At 36.3% G+C, this 21,641-nt stretch overlaps 1 protein-coding gene across 3 annotated transcripts in view; it reads left to right on the top strand.

Annotated features, from left to right (window-relative positions):
- Positions 1 to 21,641, top strand: part of PTPRZ1 (protein tyrosine phosphatase receptor type Z1) — a 163,158-nt gene that overhangs the window by 116,271 nt on the left and 25,246 nt on the right. For 2 of the 3 annotated variants that reach the window (XM_082472220.1, XM_082472221.1), the window contains 4 exons: positions 996 to 1,042; positions 5,219 to 8,783; positions 13,698 to 13,842; positions 20,203 to 20,294. In XM_082472220.1, the coding sequence (XP_082328346.1) occupies positions 996 to 1,042; positions 5,219 to 8,783; positions 13,698 to 13,842; positions 20,203 to 20,294 (3,849 nt within the window). The remainder of the gene's footprint in view (positions 1 to 995; positions 1,043 to 5,218; positions 8,784 to 13,697; positions 13,843 to 20,202; positions 20,295 to 21,641) is intronic. The other variant, XM_082472222.1, reaches the window with a different exon arrangement.

Genomic DNA, 21,641 nt, shown 5'->3' on the forward strand with positions numbered 1-21,641 from the left:
AACTTTGGAGATGGAATGAGATTCTCGAAAATAATAGGCATAAGAAGGGCATCTTTGTAATAATGCTCAAGCCCTCCCAGTTACCCTGTCTCCCATCTTCCTGATGCAGCTTGGATGAAGAGTGAGGAAAAGTGGTCCTTGAGCTCCTCAGTAATTTGGCAGTGGGGCTACATTCCTTGTTGGAGAGAGGGAACCAGCTCCTTATCTTTCCTAACATTTACTGACGGGTCTTGTTTTAGGATTGAGATAGCCAAGGACTAGAAATACGCTGATTCTAGCCAATTGGGAAAATCAGACTTAAATGATCCTGGTCATTATATTCCTCGCATAGATGGCATTAGTTGAGTATCCCTGGGAAGAAGGTGTGGGGCTAACCCCGGTCAGTCCTTCCTGCTGCCAATCCAGGCTGGACCTGCTGGAAAACATTCTTCCTTTTACCTGGTGCAGTACCCTGTGTACAAATACGAATGAGCCCAAATCTGAAGAATAAAAAGACCTACTTGATCTTCAGTCAGAAGTGGACCTTGAGGAATAAGTAGTTGAATAAGAAAATAAATCCGTCAATTCTCCCCTAGCATTTTCCCAACTATGCTTTTATCAGCAAGAATGAAAGCTTTTATCAGCTAAGAATGAAAGTAAGTCTACACCGATGAAAAATTACTTGGGTTTCTTTACACCCAGTAATATCAGCCTCACTGTCCCCTTCTCCCTTCTTAGCTTCAATCACAGTTAGGGTGAGAATAAGGAAGGGAGTTGGAGTTGGAGGATAGAGATGAAGGTTTTGAGTGCAGTTTCCTGTACGTTTACGTAGTGTTGTGTTATGTAACATTCAGTAGTCTTGAAAACTGAAATTCAAAATTTTTATTTTGGGCAATTCTGTATTTTCCAAACTAACAGTCTTTTTTTCCCCTTTTCCCTCTTTCCATCCAACGGTTGACCCATAAGGCTGAAATAGTTGAATAAAAATGTTAATAATTTTGTTTTCAATTTTGTAGAACTTGACCTCTTTCCTGAATTAATTGGAACTGAAGAAATAATTAAGGTATCATAGCTACTTTTTATTCAAGTGCTTTAAAATTAAAAAGTCTGGTTTGAATTACCGGTTAGGTTTCAGATGTTGCATTAATAAAAAGTTCATGTTGCATTATTCATTGTTTGTGGGATTAGTTGCTGAGCTTTGTAGATAGACATGTAATTAATATACATGATTTTTTTATGAAGAAGTTCGAAGACACTTTAATTGGTATAATTTTTAAAAAGAGATAGAAAAGGTTTGTTGATAATTAGAAAAACAGTGAACTTTAAAAATAATGATAGCTGTGAACTATAGCCACAAATTGGAATTTTTTCATGTTCAAATGTTTCTAAAAGACTAAAATAATATTTAAGCAATCCTTAATATTGGTACAGCTTATTTTTAACTAACTTAACCAATGATTGACAGATTGGTAATAAATATGAGTCAAAGTATAAATTGTATATATTCTTTTGCCCATTTAATTTGATTATTTTTGTTTGGACTACTTATATTATAAATGTCTGTTGTTAACACAAGGTCCTTTAAGTAAATGGGCATCTAAGGATATTTATAAACTTCAACATTGTCTTAATTTTTGAAATAGAGAGAAAATGACTGTTTGTGCTTATATTCAATATTTCATCCTAAGCCCAAACGTGCTATTCATTATAACTGAGACTAGATGTTAAAGCCAGGTTCTATTGTTAATGATAGTATGAATTTGTCCATAAGTACATATGTGTGTATGAGCTGGTAACTTGTGAAAACTAATTCTACTATCTCGTAATAAATAGCAATTAAGTTGTGTTTTCACAGATATAATTACCTCAATAATTTATTTATCTTATGGCAGTTCTCTCTTACAAAGGACTATTTTACCAAAATGACCAGTCCGCATTTCATCAAGAGTTCACAGAACTCAGCTAAGGATACCTCTGTGTGTCTGTGTGTGTTTGCATGCACACACGTGTGCACATGCATGTGGATATAAATATACCTAGAAATGATTCCCAGAATCAAGTCAAAGGCAAGAAAAAGAAATTATCTTTACAATCATTGGTTTGTGTCTTAGTCAGTTTGGGCTGCTATAACAAAATACCATGAACTAAGTGGCTTATAAACAGCAAACATTTATTTCTCACAGTTCTGGAACCTGGGAGTCTGAGATCAGGGCACCAGCACTGCTGGGTTCTGATGAGAGCCCCTTCTGGATTGTTGACTACAGACTTCTTGTTGTGTCTTCACATGGTGGAGAGCAGAGCAGAAGAAGCAATCTTTCATGACTCTTAATATAAGGGCACTAATCCCATTCATGAGGGTTCCGCCTTATGACCTCATCTAATACTAATGACCTCCCAAAGGCCCCACCTCCTAAGACCATCACTTTTGGGGTGTAGGGTTTCAACATGTGAATTTAGGGGGGACACAAACACAGTTCATAACACTATTCACTTTCATCGATTCATGCAGGAATGAATGATAGAGGTTGGCAAACATCTGGAATGTATCGGTGATGGTTCTAAGCTTGAATATAGAAATGAATAGTTTGGGAGATGTTCCTCAAAATTCTCTTCCAATAGAAATGCATGACTTTGAAAAACAAAGTATCTCCAGCACAATCAAGGCTTTACAATAAAAAAATTTTAATAGAAGTTGTAAAGGATAACAGGTGTGATACAGATCAAAACCATAGTGAAAGAGAGATTCGCAATAACTCCATAGGAAGTTATAGGAAACAGTGTCCATTAAAATATTTGTGGTTTCAGATATGTATAAAGTAATCATAGAACATGAATCATATATTCTTCTTGAAATGTTGACATGAGATAATATGACCTCATAGGGATGTACAAGACTTAGTTGGGTGGGATTAATGAAAGGTCCATTACTTTCATCAGATTCTAAGAGGTATCTGAACCTCACAGTCTAAAATCTGCTGGAAAAGAAAGCAATGAAAGGGATATGTGTGTTTAATGTATGTATAGTTTTTTTTCCAAAAGATCGAATAGAAGAAAAGGTGAGTGGCATTATGTTTTAAGAACAGTTTTATAGACATCTACATAGCTTGCGATAGGAGGATGATGAAGGAGGTTTGTGTGGGAATCTAAGAAAAGAGGAAGAGAAGCAATGTTATTGTGGGATTTGATAGAAATTGTCAGATCATATAGAGAAGATAGATGACATGTGTTTTGGGAACTTTACTGTGAAGAGAAGGGGAGAGGTAAAATGAATACTAGACGTTGAATTAGAGATTTTTCTTTATGTTCCTTTTAAATAGAGATCTGAGTTTAAGCTGATGAGAATGATCCATTCAAGAAAGCAAAAAATTTAAAATACAAAATAGAGGGAAATAGTTGTATTCAGTTCCCGAGAAGATGATAGAGAATGGATTAGAACACAAATGTAGGAAATAGAAAGGAAGGGGAACATCTCTTCAGTTACAACAGGATGAGAGGGGCAGGGGTGGATTTTGTTGGTCCCGGTTTTTGATGTTTTAACATTAGGAAGAGGTGTGTTTTTGTCTAGTGGCTTCTACTTTCTCTATAACCAGGAAAGCCATCTGCTGAGAATGAGGAGAGAAGGAAATGGAGATTGGAATAGAGCAGAAAAAAAGTTTGAATGTCTTGATAAAGGGTAAGAGTGTGGAGTGATACCAGAAAACTAGGCAAATATCCAGATTTGCAAAAATGAGGAAGAGTTCAGAAACTCCATATTGCTAAGTTTAACATTGATCCTCAGAGAAACTCTGGATCAGATTATAAAACAAATGTTTGTGAGAACTTCTAAGGAAAGAAGAGTATCTTTCACCAAGAGCAAGTCAAGGCAAACTATTCTTATTTCCTTTTACATGAAGTTTTTGGGCTTGAAGATTAGGGGAATATTTATTCAGGAAATTATTTGGTAAAATCTCCTGGTTGTCCTTGTGAACAAGGCATCAAACAGAATGCAAAATTTTATCAAGAAATACCACTAGTGAGGAAATGTATCTGGGGAATCTAAGAGAATATCCATTTTTAATGACTCACTTCTCAGGGTTGTCACATGTGCCTTAAAATAAAAAAAAATACTTAAAACCAACTAAATAATTAAGCTCTGGATAATGATGCAGACATTAAGCTTGAAAGCTTGTGTTTCATACAGTGCCGCTTTCCGTGTGTATGAGACAAAAGCTCATGAGCACACGTGGTTAAAGGTTCAGATTCTTTCTACTAATATTGGTCACGTTCTCACTGACTAATTTGTACTCGGTAGCTTTTTTCTTTTTTTAAGGCACATGGCCTTAAGAGGTCTAATAGATGGCAGTGCTAACAAACTTACAAGATCATGTCCCATGTGGACAAAAAATATCGTATCTTGATACGTTTGGCAATTTAGTTTTCTAAACATATGATTAGATGTTTTATAAAATGCACAGTTTAAAAAAAAAAGAAAGCACGGGTTTTGGTTGACCTCTAGCCAGATAACTCCTGGGCCATTATAGTGAATAAGTGTTCATGAAAGACTGGGTCACCTGAATAGTGTTTCTAAAGGAAACACGAAATTTAATGACCAGTACTAGAACCATATTTTGACAAGTTGTCTTTAAAATGTCTGCCTCCGTCTAAGATGAAATTCTCAGGGAAAAGTATTTAAAACAAAATAATAAACAAAACGAAAAATCTCTTCCAGTCCTAAACCTTCCTCTTATGATGGCTTAAAAATTGTGATTTATCCTAAATATATACAATGAAATATTCTGAATATACAGCTACTTTTGTCTTTGAAGTAAGTTATTTCATTGCCATTTCACAATACAAGAAGCTAATTGCTATTTAGCTTGTTGCCAGATGAACTGAACAGAGAAATATAAACACAAGAAAATAAATACTGTGTTAAATAACACTCTCAGTAAGTAAATACCACTACAATGTGTCTTCTTTTCAAAGCTGTGGTATTTATTAATTTATTTCCTTTCATCAAATAAAATAAAATAAAGTAGCCATAAATAAGATGTTTTCATTAAGTTTAGTTACTCTCCCTCAAGGGTGGATAATAATGGTTATAGGATAGAGTCATGGCTTCTATGGGGTGGTGCTTTATGAGAAGTTCCCAAAATCCCACAAGTGAAGATTCACAACATAATGCAGTATAAGATATTATTAAGATTTCATTTTTCTCTTATTTCCTTATATCCCATTAAATCTTATTTGTTTTTCAAAGGAGGAAGAAGAGGGAAAGAACACTGAAGAAGACACTGTTGTGAATCCTGGTAGAGACGGTACCACAAACCAAATCAGGAGAAAGGAACCCCAGATTCCTACCACAACAAACTACAACCAAGTAGCGACGAAATACAATGAGGCCAAGACTAACTGGTCCCCAGCAAGAGGAAGCGAATTCTCTGGAAAGGGTGATATTCCCAACACACCCTTAGATTCCACTTCCCAACCAGTCACTGAATTAGACCCAGAAAAAGATGTTCCTTTGACTTCACAGACTGCGACCCAGCTACCATCTCTCACTCTGGCAGGCACTTCAGCCTCTTTAAGTGATGGCTCTAAAACTGTTCTCAGATTTCCACAGATGAACTTGTCTGGGACTGTGGAATATTCAAATACAATTTCTGTAACGGAATCTCAAGAGGTATCTACTGATATCAGTGGGGAAGAGAGTTTATTGACCAATTTCAAGCTCAGTACGGAAGCCGATGATTCTTCAGGCTCCAGTCCTGCAACTTCTGCTGTGCCATTCGTTTCTGAGAGCATATCCCATGGCTATGTGTTTTCTTCAGAAATCCCAGAGGCAGTCACATACGATGTCCTTATACCAGAATCTACGAGAAATGCTTCAGAAGATTCAGCCTCCTCAGGTTCGGAAGAATCTCTAAAGGATCCTTCCGTTGATGGAAATGTGTGGTTTCCTAGTACTACAGATGTGACAACACTGCCCGATGCTGGATCAGGTAGAGAGAGCTTTCTCCAGACTAATTACACCGAGATGGATACTGATGAATCTGAGAAGACAACTGAGTCCTCTCCTCCAGGCCCACTGGTGTCACAGGGTCCCTTGGTCACAGATGTGGAAATGCCACATTATTCTACCTTTGCTTACTTCCCAACTGAGGTAACACCTCATGCTTTTACTCCATCCTCTGGACAACATGATTCGGTCCCCACCGTCAACCTGGTACACCCGCAGACAACTCAACCAGTATACAATGGTGAGACACCTCTCCAACCTTCCTACAGTAGTGAAGTCTTTCCTCTAGTCACCCCTTTGTTGCTTGACAATCAGATCCTCAACACTACCCCTGCTGCTTCAAGTAGTGATTCGGCCTTGCATGCTACGCCTGTATTTCCCAGTGTCGGTGTGTCATTTGAATCCATCCTGTCTTCCTATGATGATGCGCCTTTGCTTCCATTTTCCTCTGCTTCCTTCGGTAGTGAATTGTTTCACCATGCTTCTCAAATCCTTCCACAAGTTACTTCAGCTCTTGAGAGTGATAAGGTGTCCCTGCATGCTTCTCTGCCAGTGGCTGGGGGTGATTTGCTATTAGAGCCCAGCCTTGCTCCATATTCTGATGTGGTGTCACATCAGACCACTACTCATGCTGCCTCAGAGACCTTGGAATTCGGTGGTAGTGAACCTGGTGTGCTTTATAAAACGCTTATGTTTTCTCAAGCTGAACCGTCCAGCAGTGATGTCATGATGCATGCACATTCTTCAGGGCCTGAACCTTCTTATGCCGTAACTAATGATGAGGGCTCCCAATACCTCTTCAGTGTTTCTTACAGTTCTGCAGTACCTGTGCCTGAGTCTGTTCAGGGTTCCTTACTTGGCAGCCCTAACCACGTACCGATGCCTGAGTCTCCCTTAGTAACCCCAAGTGCACCGTTGCTGCAGCCTACTCATGGCCTCTCTGGTGATGGGGAGTGGTCTGGAGCCTCCTCTGATAGTGAATTTCTTTTATCTGACACAGATGGTCTGACAGCCCTTAACGTGTCTTCACCTGTTTCTGTAGCTGAATTTACATCTATGTTTGGGGATAATAACAAGCTGCTTTCTAAAAGTGACATAATAAATGGAAATGAGACGGAACCACACATTTCTTCTTTCAGTGAGCTGATTTACCCTGCTGAAAGCACAGTCATGCCCGACCTGTATGATAATGTAAATAAATTGAATACGTCTTTACAAGAATCCCCTGTTTGCACTTCTAGCACAAAGGGCATCCTCCCAGGGCTTCTTGCTTTTACTGCTACTAAGGTTTTTGCTCATGAGATTAGTCAAGTTCCAGAAAATAACTTTCCAGTTCAGTCTTCACTCGCTGTATCTCAAGCATTTGGTGATACTTCGCTTAAACCTGTGCTTAGTGCAAACTCAGAGCCAGCATCCTCTGACCCTGCTTCTAGTGAAATGTTATCTCCTTCAACTCAGCTCTTATTTCATGAGCACTCAGCTTCTTTTAATACTGAAGTATTGCTGCAACCTTCCTTTCAGGCTTCTGATGTTGACACGTTGCTTAAAACTGCTCTTCCAGCTGTGCCTAGTGATCCAATATTGGTTGAAACCCCCAAGGTTGATCACATTAGTTCTACAATATTGCATCTCATGGCATCAGATTCCACTTCAAGGGAAAACACGCTGCACGCTACATCTGTACCAGTCTCTGATGTATCGCCTACTTCTAATATGCACGCTGCTTCACTTCAAGGTTTAACCATTTCTTACGCAAGTGAGAAATATTCTGAACCAGTTTTGCTTAAAAGCGAAAGTTCCCAGCAAGCGGTACCTTCATTGTACAGTAACGATGAGTCATTCCAAACTGCCAATTTGGAGCTTAACCAGGCCGCCCCCCCAGAAGGAAGGCATGCATTTGCTACTCCTGTTTTATCAGTTGATGCACCACCAGATACGCTTATAAATAAGCTTGTTTACTCTGATGAAGTCTTCACCTCTGCCAAGGGTTCTATGTCTGATGAGGTATTGGCTGGTATCCCAACAGTTGTTTCTGATACAGTTGTAACTGCTGATCATTCTGTCCCTTTAGGAAACGCGTATGTTTCCATTTCAGTTATTTCTCCCAACAAAGATCGCTCTGTAACCACAACCAAGTTGCTGTTTCCTTCTAGAACAACTTCTGAGCTGACTCAAAGTGCCAGATCTGATGCTGATTTAGTGGGTGGTGGTGATGGTGGTGATACTGATGATTACGATGATGATGATTATGATGGCAGAGATAGAGATGGCTTAGCCATAAATAAGTGTATGTCGTGCTCCTCCTATAGAGAATCACAGGAAAAGGTAATGAATGATTCAGACACCCAGGAAAACAGTCTTGTGGATCAGAATAACCCAGTCTCATACTCACTGTCTGAGAATTCTGAAGAAGGAAATAAAGTCACAGGTGTAATATCAGACAGTCAGACTGATATGGACAGAAGTCCTGATAAATCACCACCAACACATGTGCCACCCCACAAGCGCAATGATGGAAAACAGGAAAATGACATTCAGACTGGTAATGCCCTGCTTCCTTTCAGCCCAGAATCTAAAGCTTGGGCAGTTCCTACAAGTGATGAAGAGAGTGGATCAGGGCAAGGTACCTCAGATAGCCTTAATGATAACGAGACTTCCACAGATTTCAGTTTTCCAGATATTAATGAAAAAGATGGTGATGGGGTCCTGGAAGCAGGTGACTCAGAAATAACTCCTGGATCCCCACAGTCCTCGACACCGCCTGTTACTAGCAGGCACTCAGAAGTATTCAACATTTCAGAGGCAGGTTAGTTATGGATCCAAGGGATAGATTGAGGTGTGGTGGCCTTCTGCCTCAAAAAATAGAAAAATCATGGGAAGAGAAATTTGGTAAAATGGCCATCATTTTTTAAAATCAAGATATTCACACATCAATTTACAGTTTTTAAAGTATGATTTTATTCATTATTTCAAATGCATACTCAACGTGTTTTGATCCTTAAGTTAACACTCTCCAAAATAGATAAGGTGATTTTATTTATTGTCAATTTTTCGTATTCTGCAAGATACCTATTACATGTGAGACCAATTATTGTGTGCATAATACATTTTCAGTACACTGCTTTTTAAATGATAGATTGGAGTGTGTTTTAGATGATTTTAATTTTAATGTTTACTCATATTCTAAAATAAGTTGTCAACTAATTCTGTTGAATTATAAAACGAATTATAAACTCATAATAATACGATATATGTACCACCTCTCTCTGACCCACCCAGTGGAAAGGAATTAGATAATTGCACATCCACATCGGCTTGGGGGCTCTAAAAAATGTTCTATTGCTAAGTTTTGAGAGTTAATGGTAAGATTTTTTTTTTAAGATTTTAATTTTTAAAAATTGTCTTTGTTTGATTACCTTAATGTTGCCTAAAGAGGGCAGTGTGAACTAACAAAATACATTCTACTTTATACTTGCTGTTATACACCTTTCTAAGAAGTTAAATAATGGCCATTAATATGCATAGTATGTATAGGTATTGTATGACAAGATGTACAACACTAGAACATTTTCTGTAGAAATGCATTTCATTTGTTAATGTAGTTTATGCAAATTAATTTATCAACCAGATGTTTCTTCTAGCAGATTACTTGCAGCATATAAAATACAGATGTTTGCTTTAGATGCCACTGGGGGAGAAAAGGGGAAATTCAAAACCATTAAGAATATGAAGTACTAGATAATTTCATTGCATTGATCATAAGAGTTTTATAATTTGCTTTTATTACATTTTAAGGCATTTTTAAAATCAACAATGAAAATATTTAAATCTCAACAGTAGGTCAAAAGATAGGCTAAAGTAAATCTTGCACTCTTATTGCATAAAAGTAGATATTTAAAATCCAGAACATAGACAACAATCTCATTAGTATAGTTTTCCTCTTTGTTATTTCCGTCCCTTGAATTAGTTATCTACTTTTCCTTCAGTGCAGCAGTAATTAAAAGTTTGTACACTTTGATAGAGAAGTTTTTCTACATTCTGACTTGATACCTGTTTAACACTTTGTTCCAGTTTAAACACTTACATTCTGTTATGTGAAAATGCGTAAGGAATTCATGAATCACCATATTTCATTAGTGTTGCCATGTATATGAATTGTTATTTGGCTTCAAATATAGTTCTTGTGTTTTTTTAATTTTTATTAGATTTATTTAGAAAAAAAATCAGGAATCCATCCATTTTTCTTTCTTTTTAGGTAGTGACATCATCTGTATGTTCTTGCTAGATTATGCTGTTATGGAAAGACTATATGTACTGTAAAATGCCAAACCTTAAATTATTGACTAAAACTTAGCAATTTCTCTTCAATGCACTAACTAGATTTATTTAATTTGAGTATGTTCTCCCACTGATGAGGAGAAAATACAAATATAACATCTAACAGCAGCAAGTAACATAATTAATGAAGTAAATAAGATCATACAGGATTAGGGGAAAATTCTTGCCTATTTTTAAAACATATCTGTAAAAAAATCATATGTAGTCTGTCTTATCCAATAATTGAATATGCCTCTTTATCAAATGCATATAGACTAATTCTGAAACTTATCATTTTATTACCTACTTCTAGAATGTAGAATAATTTACAAGACATGCTTATCAAAGTAATATAGATACGGCAGATATTAGTATCTGCAATTTATGATTGCGTAAACTGAGTCCCAAAGATACTAGATTGCTTGATCTAGGTCACATAGGGAGTTAATAAAAAACTGAGACTGGAAACATGTGTCATTGGTGTCTGTCTCTTAGGGACTACGTTTTCATGATTGAGAACAATAAAATATATATAATGTTTAATTTGTAATACCAAAATTCTACTGTTTTATTCTCAAAGTGAATTTTAAAATATTAATCTTAGTTCTTTTTTTCTAATTGTCTATTAGCGCATTTTTGTCATATCATTTAGGTAACTCATATACACTACGGAGCCATATCCAAAAAGATATTTAGTGTCAACTAATGAATATAAAAATCAGTATAACTAGTTGTTCCTCATTATAGTATATACAAAGCAGCCAGTGGATTGTCTACTTTCATGTGGTATCTGATCTTATATAAAATATCTAAGTTTCATTATATGTAATTGCCATGGATTTATCATTCTAACTCCCTAATTAAAAGGTTTGTTTTAAAATCAGACATCCCAGAGAACTTATGAGAAAAGTCTATATACAGGACTCTGTGTGTGTGCATGTGTGTGTATAATGCATGTATATCGAGTGTATGATATATATGTGGTAATTTGTTATATATTTTATGTGTTATATATCTTACATATGTATCACATATTTGATCAGACATATCTCATATATATGTATGCACATACATCAATATAAATGAGATATGGATGTATCTAGATACATATATATATACACATACACCTATATACATACTGCAGTGAATATTTGTGGTCATTGAAGACCAGTAGAATTATATAACCTCACTTTGTATGTAAGTTAATGTACATCATTGGTTCTCAAACTTTAATGTGGATCAGAATCACCCAGAGGACTTGTTAAAACACAGATTGCTGGGTCTTACCCACAGAGTTTCTGATTCAGTAGATTTGGGATGGTTGGAGAGGGGCCGAAAACGTGCATTTCTAACAAGTTCCAGGTGATGCCGATGCCACTATTCTGGGGGACACACTTCAAGTATGACTGAAATAGACAATAATACTAACCTCCATTTGTAATTTCTAGGTACCAGGGACTTTGCTAAGTGGCTTATTTCCTTTGTTAACCACGAACTTTCTACTTAGGTAACAATAATTACAATAGAAACAATGTAAAGACAGTTGTGTATAAAGCAAGATGCCTTCCTAAATTTCTTTTTAAAATACCGGTACATTCACCGTCAGGTTATTTAGGCTTCTAGATGAGTCTCCCTACAATATGTAATGACCAGAGCATATGATTAACATAATAAAAGGTAAAGTTCAGCCTTCTCTCACAAGAACGTTAACTACAGCTCAGGGATCAGTTGACTTACAATATTCCCACTTTTTATACAGCTTTATTATTTCTAGTCACAACGTTGAATTCTGCTTTTTTCTAGCAAATCCTTCCATAGTTATAAAAACAAACATCTTGGGACATTTGGTTGTCACTTATAGATGCATTTCCTATATGAGTGGATTAAATTCTTGACCCTTTCTGCATCATCTCTCCTTACAGAAGGAAGCTGTCATTTTAACTCTTAAGTTCTCTCCAGTTAGATATATTTCAATGCTATATTTATGAATTTGTGACTCTCAAATTTATTCTCAAATATTTTCAACTAAATTAATAATATTTTCAATTAAATAGATTGTTGTTGTCTCATATCACTAAGAGTAAGATACCTGATATAAAAGCACCAAACATACCAAATGTGTAGGAGGCAATGTGGACTCTGATGAGGAGCTTAAACTTAGTTATTCCAGAAGTTCTACAGGTAGACAGGATAAGGGCTGTTACTTTGTAGCAGTGTCAGCCTATCATCCTGGTAGAACGGTTCTAATGTTCAGTCATCTTGGTTTCACACTGCACACACCTCAAAGTAAAAGGGAAGAATTGTGACTGGCCACTGACACCCTGCAGTTCTGAAGATTTTTTTTAACAACTTAGAATGATAGCTTCAGTTGCAGTGATTTTGAAAATGCTAGAATAATAATGTACCTGACTGGTCACAAAAATAGTTATTTGCCATCTTTTAAAATTAACCAAAGGACAGAATTTAGACTTTTTCATAATTTACACTTGCATATTTAAAAAGAATTTCTTAGAACTGTGCATTCCTTCAATTTACATGCAATAGTATTTTTATTTTTGATAAAGAAGAACAGTTGGTAAGAAGGGCATTCAAAACAACATCGTAAAAGCAACCTACGTTTAAATGTTAAATAGTTTGCTGGATTGAAGGGCTATCCTAATGTAAGGAGAGTTATCCTAAGATTCTCTCTTCATGAAATTATTAGTTGCTCCTAATTATTTACCTAACTGGGGGATGAAAAATATTTCCATTACAATTAATTTTGGGAAATCAAGATTATATGTGGTGATTCAGTAAGTAGCACTGTTTTTCTTGATCATTTTATTTAAAAACTGAATAGTTTTCTTATTTTATTATTTTCATTTCCCTTTTAATAAGCTTTTCAAGGCAATATTGTACTTCTTGCCATGGCACCTCTTCCAGGGTGCCAGTCTTTGTTGGGATATTATAGTTCTTCAGCTCTGATAGGCTGACTTACTTTATTTTTCTCTTTTTTTTTGTGAGTTTATTAGTTTGTTTTTGAAGTATAATTGATCTATAACACTATGTTAGTCCCTGTTACACAACATAGTGATTTGATATTTCTGTACATTTCAACTTGATCACCACAATAAGTCTACTTACGATCTGTCACCATACAAAGATATTACATAGTTATTGACTGAATTCCCCACACTGTATATTTCATTCCCATGACTCACTTATTTTGCAACTGGATAGCCTGCCTTACTTTTTAAGCTTTGTGTTACTTAAATTAGCTTATGATCATAGACATTGGTTGTCTCATAGAGTCGAAATGTTAAAGGTAAGCAAACAGCAATGAAGATTGCAGTTATTCGGTTGAAAAATGTTGTGCTTTTCCTTAAGCTTAAATATCAACTTTCTCAATTTTCTCCGACTACAGAGGCCAGTAATAGTAGCCATGAGTCTCGTATTGGTCTAGCTGAGGGGTTGGAATCCGAGAAGAAGGCAGTTATACCCCTTGTGATCGTGTCAGCCCTGACTTTTATCTGTCTAGTGGTTCTTGTGGGTATTCTCATCTACTGGAGGTAAGTTGAGTGTTTATTTTGGATATGCATTTCATAAAGCTCAGATTTTGCCTGTGTTTTACCTGAATGCTTTTCAAAGCATATGCAAAATTCCCTTTACTTGAGAGCTACCATTAATTTATCAGGTAACTATGAGTAAGGTGAATTTGTGAATCCAAAGACATAATAATAACAGATTTGACTGTTCTTCATACTTCTGTCAAACAATTAAAGGCGAAATGGAGGAACTTTGGCTTCAGTTAATATTTAATACAGTATTTTGACAGTTGCACTTTCGTATTAATCTAATTAGCATTCAAACATTGTCATAGCATTTAATATAAATCTAAGCTTCTCAGTTAAATGCTCCAGCTGTTATAACTTTAAAAGTTATTATTTTAGAAAACATAGTTTTTGATATAGTGAAATATACTTTTATAGCAGCGGATTTTGTACAAGATACATATCAATTGCATACTAATACAAAAAATGGTAACCCATACACAAAAATAAAAATTAAGCATTAAAATCTAAATATAATTTGAAAATAAAGTAAATGACTATATTAAGATGGATGGGATTTTTAAATTCATTATAATTTGCCTTGAGGATGAGATATAGCTTCATTCTTATCAATAATCTGTTGAAACCTTTAAAGGACAAGGAAAATTGTACCCACTGTAAGCTTCCCATCCTACAGCAAGCAGAACACACTGCAAAGTAATAAGTTTACTAGGGACACAATGTAAATCAGTATAACTGTTATAACTGTGTCTGTTGGAAAACAAGGACTTTATGATGATATAAGGAATCATATCTGTAAACTAAGAAAGGCTATAGCTTAGTACTTTATACTTTTGTTTTAAAAGAGAATTTTGTTCAGAAGATTTATAATCAATTTCTTTTTTTTTTAGCAACCTCTGTCTGTAAGTTCATATCACCACTCTTTGTGTTATTCCAAAATATATTCTCTCAGTTTATTCAAAAATGTTTAGTATGTTTATTGACTGTTTCCCATGTGCCTAGTACTCTGTGAACTACTATGGGAAAGTATAAAAGAAGGAATGAATGAATGAGAATCACCACTGTCAAGAAATTTATGCTTATTGAGGAGAAAGAATTTTCCATGCAAAATTTATAAAAAATTACACAAAAGTGTATGCATGGCAGCTGAAATCTCTGATGCTAAGAGAGGTCAGAGAAAAAGGGATCTTGATAAGCCAGAATGGGCAGGGTAAATGTAAAATGTCAGGCTTGAGCTGAATAGGATTCAGAAAGAGGAGCTAAAGGAGAAGGGCATTCCAGGCAGGGTCTTATGTAACTTGAGTACAGAGTGTTAGTTTAAAATATGAGCACTCTTAGGGTTTTATGTATATATTTTATATCTAACTATCAAATGTCCTGATAAGATTTGTTACTCTTACTTACCCATTTACAAATTTCACATATCTGTCCAACTCACAACCATTTGAAGTTGATTCACTTCCAAATACAACTTTTTAGATCAGTAACACGAATACACCAGGGGTATTATTTGCTGAATTACAAAATGACAATGTTAGTGCATTCTTCAAGGTTTGTGTGAATTATTCAAATTCCAGTGTAGCTGCATTTGTGAGCAGTATGATTTCACTATCCAACATGGAAACATTTTCGACCTTTGTGGAAACTACAGCCTGTAGAAAGGTTTAAAAATCTAATGGCGTACCAACAAGAGTCCTAATAGGTGTATGGTCCTTATACGTTTTTCCAGTTTATATATTAAAACACTTTTCTGACCTAATTCTTTAGGAGAAAAAATAATCGCAAAGTGGTATAATAAATCCTCTCTTTTGTCTAATTTATCTAACTCGGTCTCTCATGTTTTGTGTAAACCTTGAGAAGAAGCATGTCGTAGCAGGAAGACAGAACAAATCAGAGGTGATAAATCTGGATCCCTTTCCCAGTTCTTCCTGACATTTGCTATATGGCCTTGGGCAAGTCACTTCCCATCTAGGAATGAAACTTTCCTCTTTTTACCATTTGGGGGGAAAGATCATCTTTAAGATTGCAGTCAGACTTTCTTTAGGGTCTCTGTGATGAAGACAGCATGATGAATGTTGTTTCATATTTGTATAAGGATCCAAAAAAAATGGAATCATAATTACACATTTCTAGCTTTTAATTCTAAATACTGTGATGAAAAGGTGTAAACTAAATAATCAGATTAACATTGATTGATAGGACCTATGTCTATAAGTTTAAAACAGTCATCACTTTTTTCCTCATGGCTGAGTGATAATTAGCAGGAGACATAGTTATCAACACTTAGCACATAGACGTGAAGACATTCACTGCTGATACAGAACAGATGGACCGTAGATATTGAGTCTTGTCATACATTAAATAATATGCCTTGAAATTATTTTCCAGATGTTTTAAGGTATAATTTATGTGAGCCAAATCGTAACTTTTAAAACACGAAATTACTTCCATAAGGAATATTTTCAAAAAGTTCTTTTTAAAGACAACAAAGGGTAAATTTTGGAGAGCTTTTTTAATAGTTAGAATCTGAAAAATACCAAGGCTATATTCAACAAAACAGCACTCCATCAAAAGCTATATAGAACAGAACTCTCCATAGACACGCTTGTTCTGGCTGGGGAGAGTGGGAAGAGAAGCGATATGAATTCTCTCTTGATCTTAAATTTAAATTTGTGGGTCACTAGTAGCTACCAACCCAGAACGGAGGCCTCCCAGTACTATGCTGCCTTTTAAGTGGAATGTCACTTCCTAGGTAAGACTGTACTATACAGTGTACCTAAGCCACTTACGGATGATCTTCATCCAGAATTTATCCTGTACTATTTTAATTTTAATTTTTCCCACTTTTAAGATTATTGGTATGATTTATAAGATTCTTTTGTTACTTATTAATGCAAGTAACATTACAAGACCACTTATTTTCTAAAACCAACAAATGTTTGATTACATAGCTCAAAAGTCTAGAGCTGGTATATACCCAGATACTACGATGAATATTAGCAACATGTTAAACCACTATACTAATATGTTTTAATTTACCTTTTCCTATTCTAAGAGATGCTACCTTCTTCCCATTCTCTCAGACACATCCTCTATCCATCCATCCATCTGTCTATCCATTCATTTTTCTCTAGCTATGTATTCCACCTCTCCCTCCCAAATGTTTTGAAATTTTAGGTTAATCTCATTTGAGGCTCAGGTAGGCAAGAGAGTCTAGGATGCAGCCGAATACTTTATGGTTGGTGGAATTTACTTACTACTGGAAATCCATCTAATCATTCAACACTTAATACCTATTGTACTCCTGACATTGTATTAAAAATTGAGTCTACATAAATCAAAAGATATGGCCCCATCTTTAAAAAAAAAACATAATGAGGATAAAAGCACAAAACAAATAGACTGTAAAATACTATAACCACCAATTAATTAAAATATTGAAAATAAAATAATGGAGAATAATGTCCAGGAAGTGAAGGTCATCCTTGGATTAATTAAGCATACTTTTCAAAGCAGTCTTAAGGTGAGTGTGAATGGAGATTTGCGTTGGGTACAGTAGAAACAGAAACTGGAGTGCAAGAGTCTGCTTAGGAAATGAGAGGCTGTTTCACAGAGAAGAAACCACTGAGTTGTCTTTAAAAAGGAAGTGTGTGCGTGGCACATTAGTGACTGAGGCATTTTGGTCAGAAGGAGAACCATGTTTAAAGCAGGGAGGAGAAATACTGAGTTAGAGCAGGAAAAGACATGTTCAATGATCTACAACATGTTTGTGTTATTGGATATAAACTTCAAGGAGAAAAGTCAAAAAAGGTTTGGACCACAGATAGGTAGGGTTTAGGTATTAAAACATTTGGGGTACTATAATCTAAAAATCTGTAAGGCACAGAACGAGAGCCAATACATCAAAGTAACAGGGAGATAGATTTGGGGCTCGATACAAAAAAAATATCAACAGTAGGAGGCGTAACATTGGAACAGGAGGGTCTCCTCTTTGGGTACCATTTGGAGATACTTACAAGGGAATGAGTTTTGAGTTAGTACAAGAAATGTCTAGTAACTAAAGATGGTTCATAAAGAAGTAAGCTCCTTGTCACTGAAGGTATTCAAACTGGGTCTTTTTAATATGTCAGAGATGCTAGGGAAGGGACTCTTGTATCAGCTGTGATATTGCACTAGGTCCCTTAAGGTGTTTTACAACTTTAAGATTCATTGAAAAATAAATAGAAACCCTTTCAACCGGCTTGTGTAACCATATTTTAGAGGAATCAAGGAGGTTTTAATTCAGTGATCTTAAAAGCAGGTGTATCAAATCCAGTGTTTTCATATCAGTGTGTCAGAAAATACTGCATCTGTGGTTACACAGGTAAGCCACGCTTTCCCTGTAGTTCCTGCTCCAGTCTGGTGTCAATTCTGCTGAAATGTGGACTTTCAGTAGGATAGTTTCTTTATCATGAGACCTGTGACCTCATCTTTCCCATTTCTCATTAGTCTGCCATGCTCTTTCCACTTTCCAGGATATGAGCCTCGCTCAGGATCCCTTTGACCCCACATTGCAGTTGATTCTACCTCCACTCTTCCTCCTCCTACATCACCTCTTCTCTGTTGAAGACATTCCTGTGTTCTGTCAGTTATCTATGGTCTCACAAGCTTGATTATTAAAGGTTATACCATCACAGCAGAGGGCTAGTTTTTTGCTATGCATATCGTCACCTTTGAATTTTTTTTTTTTTGGCTTGTGACATTATATAATTTTGTACTATTCATAATTATAGCAGTGAATTCACTGAGCAAATATTTCAGGGCACCTACAGCATGCCAGACATTATTCTTAGCACTGAGGACTAACAATGCCTTAAGACAAAGCACCTTGCCCTTTGGGGGCTTACATTCTGGTGAGGGAGGACCAACTAAAATTATGAAACATGAATAAACAAATATATAAATAAAGTATTTCAGATAGTGATAAGTGCCATAAAGCAAACAAAAGGGGGAAGAATAGTGACTTGGCTGGCAGGGCTGGTACTTTTAGCTCAGGTGGTCAGAGAAGGACTCTCAGAGGATGTGGCATTTTAGCCAATGCATAAATGATGGGAAAGAGGCAAGTGGCCAGAGGGGACATCCAGAACCAGGGCCCTGAGATGATCCTGGTAGGGTTTCTTAGAGGGAGAAAGAAAGAACCGGTGGGCTAGAGCCTAGTGGGTGCAGGAAGGAGTTGTAGGAGGTGAAACCGCTGGGGTGCGAGGGGACCAGGTGGCAGAGGGTCTTACAGCCGTTGCTGAAATAATGGAATATCATTCTAATTCCAGTGGGAAGCCACTGAAGAATTCTATGCAGGAAAATGATTATTGAAAAAAATATCACAAATTGAAGTGTGTCATGTAAGAACAAATGTTATGTTAAAGCTCATTAGGATAAATATCCTGTTGCTTGGATCTTTTAAATGGAAAATGAGATGGCATTTTCACTCAAACAGATCTTTCCATTTAAAGTTAACCACTCATGAGTAATGCTTCAAATAAATTAAATGACCCACATCAAAGAGTGTCATTAGCAGTATTAATTTTAAAAAATTTTAAATTAAGGATAGTTTGCATTAGTTTACAGCAGCAGTTGGTTCTTTGCTCTTCTCAATTGTTTGTAGTGAGAGATGTTACTCTTATTATCTGAATGAAAATAGATTCAGGTGACATTTTAGGTCATGGTTGTCATTGATTCCAAATATATTCATTCTCAAAACTCTCATCAAGGCTAGCATCTGTTGGCGAGAAAATCACCCCTGTTTTTGGTTATATGCTCACTATTTCCTCACTTCGTTTTGTTATTACTGCATTATCATACTTATAATATAAAGCTGCCTTCTTTTTTCATCAAAATGTTACCACAGTAGAATTTCATTTCTACATGGTCACAGCTTGCTGCCTTTTGCTAGCAGCTGAATATCCTCAGAATGGCATGGTCCCTTAAATATTGAGTGAAAATAGCTTTGGACAGGCTTTCTTTTCCACTCTGGTCCTGTGCAAGATGGCAGGACATCCTGGTATACGGCAACAGTGGAAGAGTAACTAGGGCATGGAGGTGTCCTACTCCTTGGCACCAACTGCCAAGTTCAAGCGTCATCTCTGCTTATACCATGTCTGATATCTGCTCACTCTTCTTCATCTGGTACAGGTAAAGCTGAGATAAATTTGGAGGCTATAAAATTCTCTAATAACTGTGTTTTGTAAAAGTAGGTGATAAGTAGATGATTTCCACTTATGTTTTAATTCTGGAGATCTCTGTCATAATCTTTAAGCATCTCGGAAGTTGTCTTGCTGACCATGCCAGCTAGTAGTATAAATTGCTTTCTTTTCTTTTCAGGAAATGTTTCCAGACTGCACACTTTTACTTAGAGGACAGTACATCCCCTCGAGTAATATCCACACCTCCAACACCTATCTTTCCAATTTCAGGTAATAGCTTAAAGTGTGACCCTGAGTAGCTGGTAGATGTTAAATGAAAAGCGTGATGTTGGAAGGTTTTTCCTTATTGGAGTACTTTGCAAATGGCTATAATGTAGATTAGTAAATGTTTGTGTTGCCGAAAATATTATGTATCAGGCATTCAGGTTTATAACTTGTTCTTGTTAATTTTGAACATTCTTGGGACTTCCCTGGTGGCGCAATGGTTAAGAATCCGCCTGCCAATGCAGGGGAAACTTACTTCAAAGTTCCTGTTTAAAATTTTATGACTTGGGGCTTCCCTGGTGGCGCAGTAGTTGGGAGTCTGCCTGCCAGTGCAGGGGACGTGGGTTCGAGCCCTGGTCCAGGAAGATCCCACATGCCTCGGAGCAACTAAGCCCGTGCACCACAATTGCTGAGCCTGCGCTCTAGAGCCCGTGAGCCACAACTACTGAGCCCACGTGCCACAACTACTGAAGCCTGCGTGCCTAGAACCCATGCTGCACAAGAGAAGCCACCGCAATGAGAAGCCCACGCACCTCAATGAAGAGTAGCCCCAGCTCACCACAACTAGAGAAAGCCCGTGCACAGCAACGAAGACCCAACGCAGCCAATAAATAAATTAGTTAATTAATTTTTTTAAAGTAATTAATTAATAAAAAGAATGTTTTGAACAGTCTTAACCATACAGGTGATGTGGCAAAATAATTTATAGTTGTTCAGATGTTATATGTTAAAGAACATAAATATTTATAGCAATAAAATATCAATAAGGAATAATGCTGACTTTCAGTCATTTGCATTCCTTCAATGGAAACCTAAACAACAAAAGTCAGACTAAATCATTGCAGTAAGGATGGACAGGACAAAAACCACAGAAATAAGGATAAAGTTTAGTTCCCTTCTGATTATCTGAGTGTATGTGTGAAAAGGTTTCTTAACTACATTACGGGAAAAAAAAGAAATTTTAAAGTGGTGAGGGTACAAGAAAAACATGAGCACAAAGAATGTGTGGTTGCCGGAAATACTTTAAGTAAAAATGTCAGTTGTATCCCTGGGAAAACATCAACTGTTTTAGCAGAACTTACCTAGTTAACAATATTCAAGAATTAACCAGGGTCATTTTAAGACCCTTACTGACCCTAGAGTTCACACTGTAACTAAGGTCACAGACACTTACTGAATTAACATTTTATAACATTTCAAAATGAAAAGTGCTAACAATAAAAAAAAAAGTTTTCTAGAAATGTGCGAATTAAGGAAGCAGAACTGGAGGACAGAGGACGAGACAAGGACATGGAGAGTCACCAAACCAGGGAAAGCAAATGGAAACATTCCACTCTACATCTTTGTACAGAA

This window comes from Balaenoptera physalus (assembly GCF_965194825.1).
Source record: "Balaenoptera physalus genome assembly, chromosome: 8".
Classification (NCBI taxonomy): domain Eukaryota; kingdom Metazoa; phylum Chordata; class Mammalia; order Artiodactyla; family Balaenopteridae; genus Balaenoptera; species Balaenoptera physalus.